The 23043-nt window shown below is 41.2% G+C and overlaps 1 protein-coding gene across 2 annotated transcripts in view; it reads left to right on the forward strand.

Moving 5' to 3' along the window:
* znf598 (zinc finger protein 598) overlaps positions 1–23043 on the forward strand; it is a 49438-nt gene that overhangs the window by 14515 nt on the left and 11880 nt on the right. The window contains exons 7-10 of one of the 2 annotated variants that reach the window (XM_020519904.2): positions 6281–6465; positions 11243–11318; positions 14346–15079; positions 18888–19038. In XM_020519904.2, coding sequence (XP_020375493.2) covers positions 6281–6465; positions 11243–11318; positions 14346–15079; positions 18888–19038 — 1146 coding nt within the window. The remainder of the gene's footprint in view (positions 1–6280; positions 6466–11242; positions 11319–14345; positions 15080–18887; positions 19039–23043) is intronic. The other variant, XR_007264375.1, reaches the window with a different exon arrangement.

Consider the following 23043-nt stretch of genomic DNA (forward strand, 5'->3'; position numbering starts at 1 on the left):
TATCTAGAACGAAAAGGGCAGCAAATACATGGGAACACCACCACCTGCATGTTCCCCTCCAAGACACACAACATCCTGACTTCTCCTTCACTGTCTCTGGGTCAAAATCCTGGAATTCTGTCTCCAAGAACATAGTCACAGAATAATATAGCATGGAAACAGGCCCTTCAACCCAAACTGGTCCATGCTGACCATGGTGCCCTCTCAGCTAGCTCCAATTGCCTGCATTCGGTCCATATCCCTCTTTACCCTTCTCATCCATGTACCTATTGAAATGATTTTTAAATGCTGCTATTGTACCTGCCTCAACCACTTTGTCTGGCAGCCCATTCCTTATACACCACTCTCTGCGTGAAGAAATTGCCCCTCAAGTCCTTCTTAAATCTATCCCCCCTCACCTTAAAAATCTATGCCCTCTAGTTTCAATTCCCCATCCCTGAGGAAAACAGACTACATGCATTCATCCTGTCTATGCCCCTCATGATTTTTTTTACACCTCAATAAGGTCACCCCTCATTCTCCTACGTTCCATGGAATAAAGTCCTATTCTGGCCAACCTCTCCCTATAACTTAGGCCTGCTAGTTCTGGCAACGTCCTCATAAATCCTCTTTGCACACTTTCCAGTTTAACTATGTCTTTCCTATAACAGGGTGACCAGAACTGGACACAATATTCAAAGTGTGGCCTCACTGACAATTTATACAACTGTGACATGACGTCCTAACTCCTATACTGAATGCCTTCAAATGAAGGCCAGAATACTAAATGCTGCCGCCTTCACTCTGCCCACCTGTGACAACGCTCTTAAACTATGCACTTGTACCCCTAGGTCCCTCTGTTCCACAACACTCCTCAGGACCTTACCATTTACAAGTCCTACCTTGGTTTGACTTTCCTGACTGCAACATCTCTCACTTATCTGTATTGAATTGCATTTGCCAATCTTCAGCCCACTTCAATTCCTCTAATTTTTGATGACCACCTTGGCTATCAACAGTACCTCTGAATTTAGTATCATCTGCAAACTTACAAATCATGCCTTGTACATTCTCATCGAGATCATTTATATAAATAACAAAGGTCCCAGCACTGACTCCTGTGGCACACCACTAGCCACAGGCCTCCAGTCCGAGAAACCATCTTCAACCATCACCCTCTGCTTCCTACCGTTGAATTTTGAATCCAATTAGCTAGCTGTCCCTGGATCCCATGCAACCTAACTTACGTGACTAGCCTGCCGTGCGGGACCTTGTCAAAGGCCTTACTAAAATCCATACAGACAACATCCACTGCCCTACCCTGACCCATCCTCTTGGCTACCTCTTCAAAAAACTGTAAAAGATTTGTCAGGCATGACTTAGTGCGCACAAACCCATGCTGACTATCCAAATGTTGGTTGATCCTGTGGCTCCACATACAGGCGGCCATGCTGATCTTTGAGGGGACCTATTCCGCCTCTACCTACCCCCCCCCCCCCCCCCCCCCCCCACCCACCCTTTTACTGTTACTATAGCTATAGACCTTTTGGGATTATCTTTAACCTTTATCTGCCAGATCTATCCCATCCCTCCTTTTGCTCTTCTGATTGCCCTCTTGCACTTCTTATAGTCATGTAGTGATTCACTTGAGCCCAATAGCTTAAACCCAATGTACGCTGCCTTTTTCCTTACCAGAGCCTCAATATCCCTCGTCAGCCAGGGATCCCTAAACCTGCCAGCTTTTCCCTTTACCCTCACAGGGACATACTGTCTCTGGACTCTTGATATCACACTTTTAAAAGCCTCCCATTTGCCAGTCATTCCTTTTCCTTCAAATAGACTCACCCAGTCGACCTCTGCTAGATCCTCCCTAATGGCCTCAAAATTGGCCCGGCTCCAGTTCAGCACCTTAACCTGTGGACCCGTCCTATCGCTTACCGTAGTCTTAACATAGTTAAGAGTGCTATGGTCACTGTCGCACGCTTCAGTCACTTGCCTGACCTTGTTCCCTAAGTGGAGGTCCAGTGTTGCACCCTCCCAAGTAGGTTCTTGTACCTACTGATTTAAGAAATTTCCTTGGGCACGTTTGACAAATTTCACCCCGTCCAGGGAATTTCACATTCTGGGTGACCCAGTCAATTCAGGGGAAATTAAAATCTCCAACCAATACTACCCTATTATTCCTACAGGTATCTGCAGTCTGTCTACATGTCTGCTCCTCTAGTACCCGGTGGCTATTTGGGGCTCTATAATGCAGTCCTGACAGTGACCACCGGCTTCTTGTTTCCAGGTTCTAACCATATAGCCTCATTTGATGACTCCTTAAGAATGTCCTTTCTAAGCACTGTTATGTCCTCCCTTATCAAAAGAGCAGCTCCTCCCTCCTCGCTTACTTGTACTTCTATCATGTCTGTAGCTTCTGTATCCTGGAACATTGAGCTGCCAATCCTGCCCTTCTCTCAGCAGTGTTTCTGTTATGGCTATAATATCCCAGTCCCCAGAGCCGATCCATCCTCTGAGCTCATCTGCCTTACCAGTCAGGCCTCGTGTGTTGAAATAAATGCCATTTGAACCAGAAGCTTTTTTCCTCCCTTTACTGTGCCCCTGGCTATCCTGAATAGTAAACTTGCTCTTGATAGCTAAAATATTTTCACCTGACTTCTCAATGGTCCCAGCTTTACTCGGGGTGCCCCCCCCCCCCCCACCCCACAAGTAGGCCTAGCAAATCTTCCTGGGAGGATAGTGGACCCCCTGTGCTTCAAGTGCAACCCGTCCCTCTTGTACAGGTCACCTCTACCCAAAAAGAGATGTGGACTGCAGTGAAGCTAACAGTCATACAGCATGGAAACCCTCCCAGTCTGTGCCGACCATAATCCCAAACTAAACTAGTTCCACTTATCTGTGCGTGTTGCAGACCCCTTGAAACATTTCTTATTAATGTACTTATCTAAATGTCTTTCAAATGTTGTAACTGTACTTGCATCCACCACTTCCTCTAGAAGATAAAGATGAGGTGATGCATTTTGGAAGGTCAAGTACAATGGAAATTGTGCAGTGAACCCTTAGGCAGAACCCTTAGGAGTATCGATGTGCAGAGGAATCTGCGTTTGCAGGTCCACACATCACTGAAGGTGGCAATGTACCTAGATTAGTAAGAAAAAAAGGCCGATGGTATGTTTGCCTCCATTGGAGGGGGCATTGAGTATAAGGATAGGTAAGTTACGCTGCAGCTTTATAGAACTTTAGTTCGGGCACACTTGGAATATTGTAAAGTTCTGGTCACCACACTAGCAGATGGATGTGGATGCTTTGGAAAAGGTAGAGAAAAAGTTTGCTAGGTTGTTGCTTGGTATGGGGGATTTTAGCTGAAAAGGTTGAATAGACTGGGTATGTTTTCACTGGAACGCAGAATGTTGTGGAACGATGTGATAGAAGTTTATAAGGTTATAAATGGCATGGATAGAGTGGAAAGTATGAGGCTTTTTCCCAGGGTGGAGGAGTCCATTACTAGGGCACACAGGTTCAAGGTGTTGGAAGGGTTAAGAGATGTGCGAGGCAAGTTTTTCCACACAAAGGATGGCGAGCGCCTGGAACATACTACCAGGGGAGGTGATGAAAGCAGACGCAATAGCAGCATTCAAAAAGCACCTGGACAAATACATGAATAGGAAGGGAATAGGAGGATACGGATCCTGTCGGTGAATACAGTTTTAGTGTGGAATGACAAAATGTGTTGGTGCAGGGCTGTATTGTTCTTTGTTCATTCCACACATGAACCACTTTTTTTTTCTGAAAAAAAAATGTACAGCATCCTATTTCTTGATTCTTTCTCTTCTCACCTTTAAAGATATGCCCCTAGTCTGGAAATCCTCCACCCTAGGGAAAAGACACCTCCCATTTCCCCTTATCTGTACCCCTCATGATTTTAAAGACCTCGAAGGTCATCTGTTGACCTCCTATGCTCCAGTGGGAAAACTATCCTATCCAGCCTTTCCTTATAACTCAAACCCTCCATTCCTGGCAACATCCTGGTAAGTCTCTTCTGAGCCACCTTCAGCGTAATAATATCCTTCCTGTAACAGGGCGACCGGAACTGGACCCTGTACTTCAGAGGCCTCACTAATGTCTCATACAATCTCAACATAACGTCCCAACTCCTATACTCCAAGGTCTGAGCAATGAAGGCAAGCATGCAAAATGCCTTTTTAACCATCCTATCTATGTGATGCAAACTTCAAAGTATTATGTACCTTAACCCCTAGGTGTCTCTGTTCTGCAACGTTGCCCAAGGCCCTACTTTTTAATTGTGTAAGTCTTGCCTTTGTATTGCGTTTTGGTGAAACAATCAGTGACAACCATTAGTCATAGAGATATACAGCACAAAAACAGACCCTCCGTCCATCTCATCCATGCCGACCAGATATCCTATATAAATCTAGTCCCATTTGCCAGCATTTGGCCCATATCCCTCAACTTCTCCTATTCATATACGCATCCAGATGCCTTTTAAATGTTATCATACCAGCCTCCTCCACTTCTTCTGGAAGCTCATTCCATGCATGCACCACCCTCTGCATGGAAAAAGGTGCCTCTTCGGTCCCTGTTATACTATGCTCTCTAGTTTTGGACTTCCCCACCCCAGGGAAAAGACCTTGCCTATTTACCTTATCCCTGCCCCTCATGATCTTATAAACCTCTACAAGGTCACCCCTGAGCTTCCGGCGCTCCAGGGAAAGTAACCCCACCCTGTTCAGCCTCTCCCTATAGCTCAAACCCTCCAACTCTGGCAACATCCTCCTAAATCTTTTCTGAACCCTTTCAAGTGTAACAACATCCTTCCTACAGGAGGGAGACCAGAATTGCATGCAGTACTCCAAAAGTGACCAAATCAATGTCCTATATAGCCCAATTCCTATACTCAGTGCAGTGACCACTTAAAGCAAGCATACCAAATGCCTTCACTATCCTGTCTACTTGTGACTCTACTTACAAGGAACTGTGAACCTGCACTTCAAGGTCTCTCTTGTTCAGCAACACTTCCCTAAATGTACAAGACCTGTCCTGACTTGCCTTTCCAAAATGCTGCATGTCACATTTATCTAAATTAAACTCCATCTGCCACTCCTCAGTCCATTGGTCCATCTGATCAAGATCCCTTTGTACTCTGAAGTAACTGTCTTCACTGTCCACTACACCACCAATTTTAGTGTCATCTGCAGTCTTACTAACCGTACCTCCTACGTTCACATCAAGTCGTTCCTTGTCGGTTGTGAAATATATATCAAGTTCTTACTTTTGCACTAATCTTGAGATATTGGGAGTGTTGTTTCTTTTACTGTCACATCATAACACACATTTGTACCATCATTTCATTACATTCCGAAACTCGTATATTGTCCAGCAGAAGTTCATTGCTTCACTCCGTTGCTTGATTAAATGATACAAATCAATGAAATGCTGACTCTAACCTTGTATTGATTCATACAATATCTGTTAAGCAGTGTACACTGTCTTGCCCCAGATCAATTTTGCTCATAGTTTTAAATTCTGATCAAGTAACTTCTGGATTTTTTTTTCCCTCCTGTGGAAACTACACTTCAGATGCCAATTTGTCTGTTCAGTATCTACCTCTGTGGTCTGAATGATTGTCCCCGCTCTGCTATGTTGGATGCGATCCTTAGACAGCATCTTCCAAACCCAAGCCCAAAACCACTGCCATCTGGAAGGCCAAGGGTAGCAGATACATGGAAACACCACCATCTGCATCTTCCCTTCCAAGCCACTTAAGACCCTGACTTGGAAAGATATTACCATTGCTTCAATGTTGCTGTGCCAGAATCCTGGAACTCCTTCCCTAATGGCCATTATGTATATAACAAATGGGCAGGAATGGTTAAAGAAGGCAACTCAACACCACCTTCTCAAGCACAACTCTGGTTGGTTAGTAAATGCTAACACGGTCAGTGACATCCACATAGCATGGATAATTTGAAAAAAAATTAGTGAACAATTTTGAATGGATTCTTCTGTTTGGAAGAAATGTTTATGAAAGCTATTGAAACCTGAATTTCTTAATTAGTTTAAGGATCGGTAATAAAAGATTGGTAATAAAATTTATTTGATCTGAAAAGAAAATATCAAGTCTTAATAACAAGAATGATGCATGCAATTGTTGCTGCATTGTTATCGATCACCTGCAGATTCTAAAAGCCTAGGTGAAGATGCTGGTTGGGTGTCTCAACGTTTTTTTTTGTATAACTAATTCATCTGCTTTGTAACCAACTGGTACCTTGTTTTCTAGGGAGGAGGAAGATCGGGATGTTGCCGCCGCTGTTCGTGCATCTATAGCAGCACAAAGGCAAGAGGAAAAGAAGCAGGCTGCTTTGAAAAAAGAAACCGATGATAGTAAAAATAACCAGAGTGAAAGAGAGATGGATGATACCTATAATGTGAAAAATATGGTTCGAACATCCAATGAAATGTCAGGTTTGTATTAGTTTTGTCCCTATTTACTGTAGGACGTGGGCAAAAGAAGTTTGAGATATGTATGTATTTCTGACTTTGAATAAGCAGTACCATATACAGATTTTATCGCCGCTAGTGAGTCTGATGTTAACTGGGGTTGTCCTGAAGGAAATGTTAGTGATTTGGATATTTCCAAGAACCTGCCAAAATGACCCCTTCAGGGCTCTGAATTCTCTGACTACCATGCGTGCTGGATGCTCCCCCAAGAAAATATAATCAAAAACCAAAACTAGCCCATCCACACCTGCAAAGTACAAGCGAGAATGGTGATGGAAGATTTTCCACTTGTCCAGATGGGTACAGTTCCAGCTGCACTCAGCAAGCCTGACACCATCTGGGACAGAGCAGCCCACTTGATTAGCACCCCATCTGCCACCTTCTCATTACTTTCCTCCGACACCCGCACAGCGGCAAAAGCCTGCACCAATTACCATGTGTGCTTCAACTCACCTAGGCTCCTTCAGCATTCCAAACCTTTGATCCATACGACTTAAGAGGACAAGCCCAGCAAAGATGTGGCACGCCATGGAATTTGTCCCCCTCTCCCAATGCCGCAAACTATCATGGAAATTTATCACCATTGCATCGCTGTCACTGGGTACTAGGCAAATCTTGGCGAGCACTTGCTGTCTGTCCCTAATTGGGTTAGATAGCAGTTAAGAGTCAGCTATGTTGCTTTGTGGTCTGGAGTTACATTTAAGACCGAGTAAGTATGGCTATTTCCTTCCCCAAAGGATATTAATCAGATGGGTTTTCCCCAACAATCAACAGTCATCATTGGACTCAGAATTTGAATTAAATGAAAACCATCATACGCCATGAAGGAATTCAAACTCCGGTCCCTGGAATATCTGATTAATGGCATTGCAATAACGTCATCAGGCCATCGCCTCCCCATGTAGTAGTTCATGAAGGCAACTCACCACCTTCCCCAGGGCAGTTAAGGATGGGCAATAAATACTGGCCTAGCCAATAATGCCCAAGTCCCATGGGCCAAAAACAACAGGAATTTATGGGTTTTTATGTTTCTGTAAAATATTTAATCATTTGCCATGTGAAGTTCAAAGTTGTGAAACAGTGAAAGTTTCTGAAATGGCTGAAAGGGTGATTAACTTGCAGATCATGAAGTACCTGTTTATGAAACTGCTTTGGCATGGAAAGGACACCAGTTTCTTTAATTTGGAGTTGTGGATTAACTTATATTGGTTGGGATATTATTAGCAGGTCTACTCTATGTATTAATAGACTATGTTCTGACTGGGTTACTCCGAATTAATGCTCCACAAAAGGGTCACTTCAAAATTTTGGGCTTTTTCCCGAAGAGCAAGAAAAATTGGCTTTCTATATAATGCTTCTCTTTAGATTGGTGTGTTTAGTTGCTGTCTCCATCTCGTGAGCTAGTCGTATATTTACTTGCAGTGGCTTCAGCCCTAAATTTATAGTCGAGTAGGTTTTCAATAAAGGAGTGTATCTACAAGGATTGCAATATGTCTGGAAGCCCCATTTTCTGATTTGCAAATTAACAAATACTGACTCTGATAGTGAAAACTGTAATCATGACAAGTAATAGCAACCTAAATGATGAATAGTATTTGAGCTGGTTGACAGTTACAGGAAAATTAAGAAAGCTGTTGAGACAATTACAAACTGAAGCTAGTTTTAAAAATGAGATGAGCTTTGTTGCATATTTGTATCTTTTGGTACCCCATCAGTGACTGGAGTAACACTAGTCGTGCTCTTGTTGGGGGTGAGGACACCAGTTTGTTTTCATCCAGTGTAATTCCTGAAGTGGAATATTTTAAAAATAACGTGAACTGATATTGGATGTTGGAGAATTGCATTAAATTTCCAAGTTTAGAATTTAAATGGCAGAACTCCTTTCTGAGATCAATAAGATCATAAGATCTGGATGTGAATGTACAAGGCATGATTTGTAAGTTTGTGGATGATACAAAATTAGGAGGTATCACTGATAGTGAAGAAGGTTATCAAAAATTAGAGGAATCTTGATCGGATGGAGAAGTGCTCTGAGGATTGGCAAATGCATTCAATACAGATAAGTGAGAGATGTTGCACTCAGGAAAGTCAAACCAAGATGGGACTTGTACAGTAAATAGTAAGGTCCTGAGGAGTGTTGTGGAACAGAGGAACCTAGTAGCACAAGTGCATAGTTTGTTAAGAGCATCGTCACAGGTGGGCAGAGAGAAGAAGGCAGTATTTAGTATTCTGGCCTTCATTTGAAGGCATTCAGTATAGGAGTTAGGACGTCATGTCACAGTTGTGTAAATTGTCAGTGAGGCCACACTTTGAATATTGTGTCCAGTTCTGGTCACCCTGTTATAGGAAAGACATAGTTAAACTGGAAAGTGTGCAAAGAGGATTTATGAGGACGTTGCCAGAACTAGCAGGCCCTAAGTTATAGGGAGAGGTTGGCCAGGATAGGACTTTATTCCGTGGAACGTAGGAGAATGAGGGGTGACCTTTATTGAAGTGTATAAAATCATGAGGGGCATAGACAGGACGAATGCATGTAGTCTGTTTTCCTCAGGGATGGGGAATTGAAAACTAAAGGGCATAGGTTTAAGGTGAGAGGAGATATATTTAAGGAGGATCTGAGGGGCAGCTGCTTCACGCAGAGATTGGCGTGTATATGGAATGGGCTGCCGGAGAAAGTGGTTCAGGCAGGTACAATAGCAGCATTTAAAAAAACATTTCAATAGGTACATGGATGAGAAGGGTTTAGAGGGATATAGACCAAATGCAGGCAATTAGAGCTAGCTGAGAGGGCACCATGGACCAGTTTGAGATGAAAGGCCTGTTCCCATGCTGTAATACTCTGACTATATGTGGAACAGAAGTAGGCTATTGCGCCTATCAAGTCTGCTCCACCACTCAATGAGATGATTGATCTGATAATCCTCTACATTACTTTCCTGCCTTATCCCCCAACCCATGATTTAAAAATCTGTCTCACTGTTGAATTCAAAATCCAATTCCTTTATCCGATTTTTACATACACAATGCTCTGTGGACCAACCCCACAAAAAAAAATGTTGTCTGTCTTTCTCTCTGTTGCTGCCAAACCTGCTGAGTTTCTGCTCCTTTTTCAGGGTTTTTGAGATGATTTTTCTGATCCTGGTGCTAGTCAGAATTTCTGCTTCTCGGTCTTCATTCTTTAGAGCCTTTTGCTGGCTTGCAGGAGGCACAAAGGAACTGATCCATATCTTAAAGGTCTCTTGACTCATGAGTTTTTAAAAATTTAAAGCATCTGTTGAAGGAAATGTGAACTGGTTTTCTTCAGACTTCAAATACTTTTACTTCAGATAGCAGAGGGTTCTCCTGAGCTGAGAGGCCTAGAGGCTTCTCTGTATCTTGTTAAAACCCCAGGCTGTTAATCTACCTGAGAATGCATCACATAGTTGCTGGCAAGCTGAAAGGGCGATGACAATGGCTTGTCATGTCGTCATAACTGCTCCCTTGTGTATATAGGCTGATCTGCAGCCTGTTTGTTCACAACCATCCAGCTTTAGTTCATCTACAAACAGCACTTCAAAGACTGCTTGAACAAGCAGCAGTTGAAACTATGCTTGCAACAAGTTCCAAGTTACTTGCTATAGAAATATGTGGCAATCTTTGGTGTTTGAAGCTATTCTTTCTTCATTACTGCCCACAATTTAAAAATATAGAAAAATAAACAGTCTTTACAAAATCCCTCAGCAGACCTTCATCCTCACTACTTGCTTTCCCAACTATTTCCTTCATCCACAAAATTGGCTTTGGTACATTCACATCTCTTATCCAAATACTTAATATTATTGTAAATAATTTTAGCCCCAGCCCAGTGGTACTCTGCTAGTTATCATAGAATCCCTACAGTGTGGAAACAGGCCATTCGGGCCAACAAGTCCACACCACCCCTCCAAAGAGCATCCCACCCACACCCATTCCCCTACATTTCCCATTGCAGGTTGCTATCCTGAAAATGCCCCCTTTATCCCAACTTCCTCTTTTATATTAGTTAGTCAGTCTTCTATGCATTCTGATGTATTCCCCTGAACATGGTGGGCTGTTGGCTTATGTAGGTTCATATGCGATATCGCAATTGATTACTGGAAATCTGAATATTAACCCTTTTTAATGTTTTCTGCATTATTTGAAGAAACATAGAAAATGGGAGGCTTTTCAGCCTTTCAAGCCTGCTGTGCTGTTCATTATGATCATGGCTATTCATTCAAGTCAGGACCCTTTTCCTGCCTTGTCCCCATACCCTTTGATCCCTTCAGCCCTAAGAACTGATCCAACTCCTTGAAAGCATTCAGTATTTTGACTTTGCCATGGAAAGCAGTTAGAGAATTCCACAGGCTTACCCTAATCTGGGTGAAGGAATTTTTTCTTATCTCTGCTGTAAATGGTTTACCCTATATTCTTAAACTGACCCCTGTTTCTGGACTTCCTGATCACCTGGGAACATCTAACCTTTGTTCACCCTATCTAGTCATGTTTGTGTTTTATAGGTCTCTATGGTATTTCACCCCTCTCCCACCCCACCGCAGCCACGAAGTGGATAGCGTTGCATTTATCCACATTGTGCTGGACGAATACTGACTTTATGGTATTGTGTAACATTGTATACTATAACCATTAGAGCATAGCAACAGCCATTGTTGGATTTCTTGTAACTAAGGTTTACTGCCTCACTGTTAAGGTATGAATAAATTGGATGTAATTTGCCTTAAAGGTACCAAAGAAGCTGTCAAAAGTTCAAGACAAGAGAATCTCCAAGCAGTGGCCACAACTGCTCTGTCTAACCCAAGGTATAGAATGGTAGTTGTTACATATTTCAAAAAATGCATTTTCTTTGTGCCACTGGCAACAAAAAAATTCAAGTGCTTTGTGAAGATTCCAAGGTGGCTTCATTTTAGTTTAAATTTGAGATACCCAAATCCTGTAGGTTAACAGCAGTAATTAGGGATAGGCAGTAAATGCTGGTCTAGCTAGCAAAACCCTAATCCCATTAATAATTTTTTAAAAAATCAGTGATTTGGCTTCCAGTGAAAAGAGAATTTCATAGGTTCACCAACCTCCGAGTGAATTTCTCATATCGATCTGAAATGACCACAGTGTATCCTGATAGCCTACTTGCTTTGACTCCAGAACAAGAAGTTGATTTTCTTTGCTTTGTGGATGTCACTGGCAAGTCTAGCCTTTTGTTGCCGATCCCTAAATTCCATTCAGTTGAGTGGCTTGCACTTCAGAGGGCTGTTAAGAATCATTGATATTGTTGATGGTCTGGAGTCACATTTAGTCCAGACCAGGTAAGATAGCAGACTTATTTCGCTAAAGAGCATTATTGAACTGGATGGGATTTGTAATTATTTTTAAATTCCAGATTTATTCACTGAAATCAAAATTCAGCATTTGCCTTAGCATTTGATCCAATGTCTGTACAACAGCTTCGGTGATGTGGCCTCCTCTACATCAGGGAAACCAAGTGGAGGCTTGGGGACCGCTTTGTGAAACACCTACGCTCTGTTCACGACAAACAACTGCACCTCCCAGTCGCGAGCCGTTTCAACTACCCCTCCCACTCCTTTGACATGTTCATCCTGGGCCTCCTGCAGTGCCACAATGATGCCACCCGAAGGCTGCAGGAACAGCACCTCCATATTTTGCTTGGGAACCCTGCAGCCCAATGGTATCAATGTGGACTTCACAAGCTTCAAAATCTCCCTGCCCCTGACCGCATCCCAAAACCAGCCCAGCTTGTCCCCGCCTCCCTAACCTGTCCTTCCTCCCACCTATCCACTCCTCCTGCCTCAGGCCCCACCCCCATCTCTGACCTACCAGCCTCATCCCGCCTCCTTGACCTGTCTGTCCTCCCTGGACTGACCTATCCCCACCTACACTCGCCTTTACTGGCTCCATCCCCACCTCTTTGACCTGTCTGTCTCCTCCACCTATCTTCTCCTTTTAACCATGCTCTATCCACCCCACCCCCTCATTTATTTCAGAAACCCCTTCCCCTCCCCCATTTCTGAAGAAGGGTCTAGACCCGAAACGTCGGCTTTCCTGATCCTCTGATGCTGCTTGGCCTGCTGCATTCATCCAGCTCTACACCTTGTTGTATCAGCTTCGGTGACTAGTCCAGTGACAATAGCACTGCGTAACGGTTAAATTAACAAGAGTTTGTCCATGTATGCCAGTTCTAAGGGTTACTTGCAGAACACACTTGTTATGAAATCTTAGTTGTTTCCCTTGGTAGAGAACAATTAGAAGTATGTTTGAGGCCTCGGAAGTTTCTGAATTCTTCTCTGCTGCAGCTGTGGGTGCTTCCTGGTAATTTTTTTAATACTTTAAGGCTTATTTACTGGTTACTTCTTTTTGTGTCACAATCCATCAAGGATCAGAAGGTATGGAAACCAGCCCTTCGGCCCAACTAGTCCACTCTAACCACTTGCCCAAACTAAACTAGTTCCACTTGCCAGCACTTGGCCCACATCCCTCCAAATTTTTCCTGTTCATTGTCTTATTCAAAAGTATTTTAAATGTTGTAACTACCTGCATCCACCACTCACTGCCCCCCAACCCCCAGTTCGTTCCACACATGAGCCACCTTATATACAAAGAGAAAAGTTGCCCCATGTCTTTTTTTTAAAAATCTTTCCCCTCTTGCGCTAATAATATGCCCCCCAGTTTTGAACTCTCCCACCCTAGGGAAAATACCCCTGCTATTCACCTTATCTGTACCCCTCATGATTTTTTTATAAACCTTTATAAGGTCACCCTTCAACCTCCTATGCTCCAGTGAAAAATGTCTCCACCTATCCAGCCTCTCCTTATAACTCAAACTGCCCATTCCTGGCAACATACTGGTAAATCTTTTCTGAATCCTCTCCGATTTAATAATATCCTATAGCAAAGTGACCAGAACAGCGCACTACTCCAGAAGAGGCCTCACCAATGTTCTGTACAACCTCAATATAATGTGCCAACTTAAAGATCTGAACACTGCCTTAACCACCCTGTCTACCTGTGATGCACATTTCAAAGAATTACGTACCTGACTCCCATGTCTCTCCCACAGCACTACCCAGGGCCTTACCATTAATTGAATAAACCCTGCCGATTCTTCTATTAGTTTCACACTCTGCAATCTTCCAACTTCTGTTTCCTCACCTCATTCAAGCTGAGATTAATCCTCATCTGTATTCCATTCTGTGAATTATGAAGTTAGTTTTCTTTTGTTCTTCTGAAACACCAGGGCTGTCTAACTATCATTTGCTTCATCTATCATTTAATGAGCTGTATCTGCACCTGATTTAAACTTCAACCATTGAGCTTATGGCTGAGTGCCTTTTGTAGTTTGTCTGCCCCGAAGTTTTGGTTTCTAAAGTTTCTGAGCAAAAGGGAAGAAGGATCAGTTTTCACTTTTTTTTTTTTTCTTTTTTTGTTTGCATTACAATTTCTGTTTTCAGTTAGGTCAGATGTTGTTCAAGTTTTTCTGTCTGCCTTTTTAGTGTTAGCTCTTTAATTCTAATGTTTTAAAGTGCAATAACCTATTTTGACTTCAATTATTAAAACTACAAGTTTTTCTTACATTGCAAGGTATACTGTAAAGTGCATGAACCATAATCTAGATATTTGCAGCACTCCCCCTTTGTAGCCATGAACCACAGACAAACACCAGATGCAACACTACATTTGAAATCCTTCAAGTTATTTAATTCTTATGGGATTTGATGAGATATGATCAATCATTTAGTGCATTGGGAAGGAATCTGATTGGTGTAGATTTTTCCAGACGCGCACTTATCTATAATTCAATTTCTTTCTTTTTGCAGTTCTAATCATTTAGTTCCTGTTCGCTTAAATGAAGAGGAATTTCCAAGCTTATCTGCTACAGCACAAGCCAGTACCACAGGCCTTACTCCAACTTATACTTCTACAGCCAAGAAGAATACCACTTTTCAGGAGGAGGATTTTCCTGCCCTTGTGTCTAAAATTAAGCAACAAAAACCGTCTACGACTACGTCTGGATCTGCGTGGATCGCCGTTTCCGGCAAAAGTAGTTTTAAAACTGTCCATTCCAGTGGCAACAGTTCTAATCAGAATGCTAAAAAATCTTTGTCAACTCACGGTGCAAAAGCAAAAACTAAAGCCGCTTTAAAGTCTGATAATGAGGAAGAGGATGATGGCAGTGGTTTGACAACTCAAGAGTTCAGAAGTGCACCGACAATGCTAGATATTTCTTCTTTGTTAACAACTTCAGCGCAGACTGTATGTAAAGTTGGTAAAAAGAAAAAAATAGGTGAAAAGCAAAATTCTTCTTCATCTCTGGGTATTGATACTGTAATAAATAAAGCTCAAAAGGAGAATGTTCCAGAAATTAAACAGAGTGCACCTGTTACCAGTGTGTTGAATGGTCACACTGACAAACTATGTCCTGAAAGTGCAAGTGTATGTACACTTAAGGAACCACCAGGTTTTAAGAAAATCGAAGACAATCCAGGTCCTTTACCTGAAGAAGATTTTCCTGCACTTGGGAATCCAGTTTTACCAAAAATGCCACCTCCAGGTATGAATTTTAAAGTGCTAAACTAATTTGAAATATGTATTAAGGTGTAAATATATTGAAGTTGAAATGATTATTTATTTTTGGTATTATTTTGAATGATTTATTATAGAGCATTAGAACATAGACAGTATGACAGAAGAACAGGCCCTTCGGCCCACCTTGTCAACGTGACCAGGATGCCATTCTAAGCATTGTTTTTAAACTTAAGATCAAGAGAGCTTGAGAGCGGCTTGTGCTCTTGAATGATTACATCCATTCTTTGTGTTATAAAATGGAGGCCCCTGCCAAAGGTTAACAACTTTATTTGGGGATGTGTTGGTCAGAATTGATGCATTGTAGGAAAATTAAACATGCTGGTACCATTTGCAATGGACTGCATAAGATACAAAGTACAGGACCACTAATAAACACTATATAAACTAATTGTAATAAACTATTCACTATTCCCTTTATTTATTTTACTTCCCCTTAAATGTATCCAAACTATGCACTTCACCCACTCCACATTCTCAGCATTCTTTGGATGAAGAGGTTTGTTCTAAATTCATTGTAGACATTTTTTTGGTCACTATCTTAGACTGGTGTTTTCTAGTTTTATGGTCTTTGCCACAAGAGGAAACATTCTCTCTGTATCTATTTATCAAAACCTTTCTTCATTTTAAAGACATCCTCAAAAGTTTTTGGAAAATCAGACCAGATTGCATTTTTTTTTTTTAAAAAAAATGCACATGTCTACCTTTTGCATTTCTGGTATCGTCTTTTCAAGTTCTTTTGGTACCCTCTCCTGTATCTGTATTTTTGTAATCTAGTGATCAGACTGTGTGCTGTAGTGATGTTGAGCTAGGGTTTAACGTAATCTCCTATTTTATTCAGTTATATCCATCTTGATTGAAAGCTTTTTTTTTTAATGGCCTTGCTAACCTGTGGTCTTTTTGTACTTTAGGATCATTTTGTCATTGGACTCCTCTTTGATTTGCACCTGTCAAATACTAAGTAACCTGTCTACACTCCCTGTCACCATTGCATTTTCAGCTTGCTCCACCATTTGACTTGGTTGTGGACTCAATTTCCCTTTCTAGTCTCTGCTCTCTATCCTTGACTCCCTTTTCAATCAAGGACATGCTCAGCTCAGCCTGAAAAGAAAATGATGACCCAGCCTTCATTGTTCTGAGGAAAAATATTCCACAAACCGATGGCACTCGAAGATAAAATATCTCATCTCCATTTTAAATGGGAAATCTCATTTTTAGGCTATCCCCTAGTTTTAGTCTCTCCCACAAGGGAAACATCCTTTTTAGCATCCACCTCTCAGGCTCTTGTTTATTTTAATAAAATCACCTCTCATCCTCCTTGACTGTGTGGTAGGTAAAGGCCCGATTTAATCCAACCTTTCTTCATAAAAAGCCCTTTGCAGGAATCGGTCAAGTGAATCTTCTCTGAATTGCTTCAAATGCAGTTATATCCTTACTCCAATTAGCAGACAGAAACTTTAAACATTGCTCCAGAAGTGGCCTTATCAGTAGAGACAATTGTAGCAAAACTATCTCTTACATTCCACCATACCACTTGCAATAGTTGCTAATACTCCATTTGCTTTCCTAATCATTTGCCGGACTTGAATGCTAATCTTTGTGATTCATATAGGGCACTAATATTCTAATGCAGAACTTGTGCAACCCCTTTGAAATAACATACTGCTTTTCTATTCTTTCCAAATTGAACTTCTTCACAATTTCCCATAGTGCACTCCATCTGCTAAATTTTGTTCACTCACTTGTTATGGACTAGACCAGACAACCTTGAAATATTCCAAGAAGGTAGCCTAGACCCTACCTTTTTCATATATTACAGGCAAATGTAACATGCTGTGTTCCAGATGCAGTTCAATTGATCAAACTTCTCGACGTTAAGCAAAATACGATTTACTTAAACACTATAGTTAGAATAAAACAAAAGAAAGAACTTAGAATAACAACTCTGTTGGAAAACTTAACAAATAATTGATACAATAACTATTACTAATTAGCTGTTCCAGTCTAGTAACTTAACGTAAACACACCACTTGGCAAAAAGGCAAATTCAGAAAAATAGGTATGTCTCACAAGTAACCCCAAGGTGCCTCAACCTGTTTACTGACTTTCCAAGTAGACAGCTCTGTACCTCTACCATAAAACCTCATTTTTTAAAAATAATTTAGGGCAACATAACCTCCTTAAAGCCACAGCATTGTCACATTCTTAACCAATCTATATCCCTTGGTAAACTTTTTGTGCCCTCCGCACCGTTTTTTTTCCTAGCAATCTTTGTATAGTCAAACTAAGCAAACCGTACATTTAGTCCCTTTGTTCAAGTTTGTTGGTGTGGATTGTAAATAGTTCAGGTACCCATGCTGATCCTTGTAACACGCTGCAACCAGCTATAATGACCCACTTATTTTAGGTTTTGACACATTCTCGAACAGCCATAGTGCAATTTGAAGTCAAGTTTTCTAATTTCATCATTACTGATTGATGAAATTCAGAGCTTCAAGGGAATGGAAGAAGCTTCAGATTTTGTAGCTAGGAAACTACTTGTCAGAATAAGGATTTATTTTGACTTTTGAGGCGGACATGAGACAATCTGCTACTGTTGGTTCCAAGTTTTTTTTTATAAAAGTTTTTGTATGATCCTACAGTGATGGTTGACTTGTTAAACAATTTGCTTGGACTTTGGGTGATATGGTTACAGCTTTGTTTTGAGTTCATTAGTTGTGGGTTTGAATCCCAAAGAATTTTGGTATACGATCTAGGTGCCATTCCAATGAGGATGCTAAAGAAATGGTTTATTTGCTTTCCACTGAAGTATTAATCCATGCTGTTTTGTTTCCCTTTTGAATGGCAGTTCAGTTGAGAGTTCTCCTGTATGGTAATCATTTTCCCCATACTCTCTTTCAAATGACCAAATGTAAGAGTGAATTTGTCATTCGTTTCATTAACGTGCAACTTCATGTTGATTAAAATGGTTGCTGTGTTTGCCTACATACTGGCAGTTCAGACTGATTCATTAAAATGAAACAACATGGGTTGTTTTCCAGTGGCGTTGGTGGACATTGTATTGCCTTATAATATGAAGAAATGGTTCAAAAATCTGTGCTTCAATAAAATTGACTGTTGTGGGAGTCTGAACATGATGCTCACTGCCAGTGCAGAGTTTGAAACAACCAGTGGTATTTGTGACCACACCTTCAACTAGTAATGCTGAATAGCATCAAAATCTTTAGTAGATTGGAAGGTTGTTTAAACTATCTACCTTGCTGTTGACAGCTCTATGCTAGACATGTCACAAGATATAGCAAGGCTTCAAGTCTGCCATCATTTGAACAGTGCACTGCGTTGTTTTAAAATGTGTTTCAGGTTTGACATGGATATTTCTGACACTGTATGTAACCTTCAGCCATTTTAAAACTTGGGTCACTGAAATTTTATCAGTAAGAACTAAATGCTTCTAGTGAAATTGGAGCCATCTCTTTATGGACAAGAGATTCTAAGGATTGTGTGCTGGAGAATGGGTAAGTGCTTAAATCAATATTTGGCAGCTAAAGAACTGCATGGAAATAAAAGTTTCTGACAAAGCAGATGGGGCTTAAACACTGCAGAGGTAAATGTGAAATTTGAGGCTCTGTGATTGTGGTTCAGTGTAGTGAGCTAATGAATGCTTCACTTTTGATAATGCTAAATTGTAATGGTCACTAAGGTATCTGGTTTTTTGTAAACAATTTAAAGTTTGAGCAAATTTTAGACATTTAATTCTGAATTTATTTTTTATCCAGGTTTTAACAACTTATTACCAGTGAAGAGCCCACCATCCAATCTTCCTCCTCCACCAGGATTGACTGCCCCTGTTAGTAAACCCCCTCCTGGCTTTACTGGTGTCCCTCTGAATTCAAACATCAGCGAGCCTATGATTCCAGCACCAAAACAGTATGTAAATTACTTTCCACTGCGAGGCAATTCTTCTTCTGTTACCACTTGGTAAAACAGGGGTTCAGTACTGGTGGATCTCCCTGTCAAAACAGCACAACTAACTTTTAGTTCCTCAGTACTTTTGGCTGCTTCAACCTGTCTGAATTTTTTTATAATGAGACTATTTACTGCAGCTTCCACTGATGCAGAGTATGAGAACTATATTTTTAGTCATTTGGTAGTATAGCTGCAGGAATATTGCAGAAAAAAGATGTTTTGTTGAAGCTTTTCATCATGTATGGACATTTGCAAGAAATAACAATTGAAGAGGAAAACCAACATTATACTCCATGAGAGGGAAATGCTGATTGGCTGGCAAATGGACTGTGGTCGGTAGGCATATTATCATGGAGCATGCATCAATTAAAAATTATTCTTTATGATAATACAGATTACAGTCTGCTTGCCAATCAATCATCGCTCTTCTCCTCTTGTGCAGTAGAAATATTGGTTTTCGCCCTGAATTAGTATTCTTGCAAATTGTCCTGCTGTGAACCACCTCTTCAAAGGTGCAAGCCTGGTACGTTGGGTAAATCTCCTGAAAAGTGAATTCCTGTTGCATGTATGGATTTGTCCCACAAATTCTAGGCTAATGTTGGTTTCGGAAGATTGTTGTATTTATTCGGAGTGCAGGCTGACTTGTAAAGTCTGAAATACAACATTGTAGTGTAACAATGGAAAAATGCAGATCTCTTTCCAGCACTTTGCAATGTTCAAAGGTTAAAACAGTGGCCTGACTGGTCAAGTATCTTATTTACCACTTCATTGGAGATTACTAAGATACAGTAGTCCAATAATTCCTTGCAAAATGCCTATAGCAATAGAATTTTTGACTGTTATTTAAAACTACGACACTGCAATAATCTTGTGATCTAACTAATGCAGGAAACACAGCAGTCATTTCAATTCAAATTCTATTGTTTGTAATCAGGTTTTTATGTAATCTGATCTTTGAACTTGAGCTGTATCAGAGATCGTTCTTGCATGCATCTTCGTTGCCACTCCAGACCTGAATCCGTTGATCTGTTTCCACATTTTCTTGTTCTACCTTTACCATTCGAAGATTCCATTCTTTTATCTTCATACCTCCTTTCACTTCTCTCTCTGGTACTCTGTCCTCCCAATTGCTTCCCCATCCCACCAGTACTCCTTGACCTTCCTGGTCTCTGGCTGCCATTCCATGTTTGAATCCCTGTTAGACAAGCCTACATCTTTGCACCTCTCAGCATGAAGCGCTGGCTTATTATGTGCAGCAGCCGTAGTTGTCTCCTCATTTCCTGTCACCTTCCTGCCCAGTATGCCTGCTCACCTTGCTAAGATTGTACCTCCAATTTACCATGCCACAGCAGACTCCTCCATTGGATCAGCTGTCAACATTCCTCTATGCAGTTTTGTGTAAAATGTCTGTTCACTTGTGCATAAGGCCCTTGCCATCCATGAATTTGTGATTAATTACATAAATATTTTGGCATTGATGGAAATCTGGTTGAGGGTTGATCATGACACCTTTGACATTTAATGAAGCCTCATCTATATCTTCAGTTGCCTTCCCAGGATTGTCATGATCCATGTTGCTTCTCACCAGGTCATGCTTTAGTCTGATCGCCACTACCTTTCAGCATTCATCTGACTTGTCACTTTCAAAATCGGCATTCTTCTCTGTAAAAGAAAAATACAAATAAAGTTGTCCTCACTGATTTTATCATAACTGATTTCAAAGAACAGTACAGTACAAGAACTGACCCACTGTCCCACCAAGCCTGCGTTGTCAAACTAAAAACTCTGCCACTATACCGTCTATCTCCTGCTATTCCCTGCCTATTCATATATCTGTCAAGATGCCCCTGTTATTAGAGTTAACATGAATAAATATTCAATGCGCATTCAGTTCTAACAGATTGCCGGATGTGGACTTATCCTCAAACAGCCACACCCAATTTCCCAGTTTCTGCCTAATATTGTCATAGTTAGCCTTCTCTCAATTTAGTACTTTCACCAAGAACTAGTCTTATCCTTATCCACAAGTAACTTTAAAACTTAGACTTAAGGTAACTGTTCCCAAAGTGCTCACCCACTGAAACTTCAATCAGCTGACCAGGCTCATTCCCTAATAGAAGGTCTGCCAGATTCCTCCCTCAACACTGAAGAACTTGGTGTCTCCTTTGAATTTACTGCCCACTTGTTCTCCTTCAATGTCTCCCTTCATACAAATTTTCCATTTGTTATCATAGCCACCCACTTTTTCTTGCCATCTTAGAATTCTGATGGTCATATTAATAATTGATAATTATTAATTATTAAAGAGTCAGTCACACAGACCCTTTGGTTCAACCAGTCCATCCCAACCGTAATCCCAAACTAAACTCGTTCCACCTGCCTGGTCTTGGTCCACATTCCTCCAAATATTTATTCATGTCTAAATGTCTACCCGCATCCACCCTTCCTCTGGAAATTCTTTCCCACATGAACCACTGTGTAAAACAAAAAAGCTTGTCCCTCAGTCCTTTTTTAAAACTTTCACCTTAAAAATATGTCCCCTAGTTTTGAACCCCCCCACCTTGGGGAAAGGACACCTGCCATTCACATTATCTATGTCCTTGATTTTATAAATGTCTAAGGTCACACCTCAATCTTCCAAGCTTCAGTGGAAAAAGTCCCAGCCTACTCAGCCTCTCCTTATAACATAAACCCTCCATTCCTGGCAACGTACTGCTAAATCTTTTCTGAGCCCTCTTCAATTTAAAATCCTTCCTATAACTGGGCGTCCTGAACTGGACACAGTACTCCAGAAGAGGTCTCACCAGCGTCTTGTGGAACCTCAACATGACGTCCCAACTCCTGCACGCAAAGGTCTGAGCAATGAAGGCAAACTTGCTAAACACCTTCTTAATCTTGCTATTTATATGTGATGCAAACTTCAAAGAATTTTGTATCTGAAACCCTTAGGTGTCTGAGTTCTACAACACTACCCAGGACCTTCCTTTTAATTGTATAAGTTCTGCCTTTGTTTTACCAAAATGCAATACTTTGCACTTATCCAAAGTAAACTCCATCTGCCACTCTTCAGGCCATTGACCCAATTGATCAATAATTTCTTTGTTGTCTTGGATAACCTTCTTCACTCACCTCTCTAGCACCAATTTTGGTGTCATCTGCGAACTTACTAATCATACCTCCTAAATTCTCATCTAAATCATTCATATAATGACAAACAAAGGTGGACCCAGCACCGATACATGTGGAACACTGCTGGTCACAGGCCTCCAGTCCAAAAATCACCATCCCTCTGTTTCCTGTCGTTTAGCTGCTTCTGTATCTAATTGGCAAACTCACCCTGAATCCCATGTGATCTAACTTCACTAATTAGTCTACCATGCAGAACCTTGTCAAAGGCTTTACTAAAATCCAAGTCAATCATGTGTCCTGCTTGGCCCTCATCAATCATCTTGGTTACTTCCTCCGAAAACACATCAAGTTTATGAGACAAGGATTTCTCTTGCACACAACCATGCTGACTATCCCTAATCATTCCTTGTTTCTCCAAATGCATATAAATCTTATCTTTCAGAATCCAATAACTCAGCTACCACTGCAGTCAGACTCTTGGGTCTATAGTTCCCAGGCTTCTCCTCACATCCCTTCTTAAACAAAAGCACAACATTAGTCACTTCCAGTCATCTGGCACCTGATGTGTAAAGTCCAGAAATGTGCAGGCTAGTTGGATTAGCCATGAGAAATGCAGGGTTTTAGGGATAGGGTGAGTCTGGGTGGGATGCTCTTTGGAGAGGTCAATGTGGGCTGAATGGCCTGCCTCCACACCGTCGGGGTTCTATTCTGTGTAGTTATAGTGCAAATATTTCTGCAAGACCTGTAATTTCCTCCCTAACTTCCCACAACATCCTGGGATACACTAGATCAGATTTTGGCGATTTCTCCAACTATATCTTATCTAAGACCTCTAGC

The sequence above is a fragment of the Rhincodon typus genome, chromosome 21 (assembly GCF_021869965.1).
Source record: "Rhincodon typus isolate 14 chromosome 21, sRhiTyp1.1, whole genome shotgun sequence".
NCBI classification, from domain to species: Eukaryota; Metazoa; Chordata; class Chondrichthyes; order Orectolobiformes; family Rhincodontidae; genus Rhincodon; species Rhincodon typus.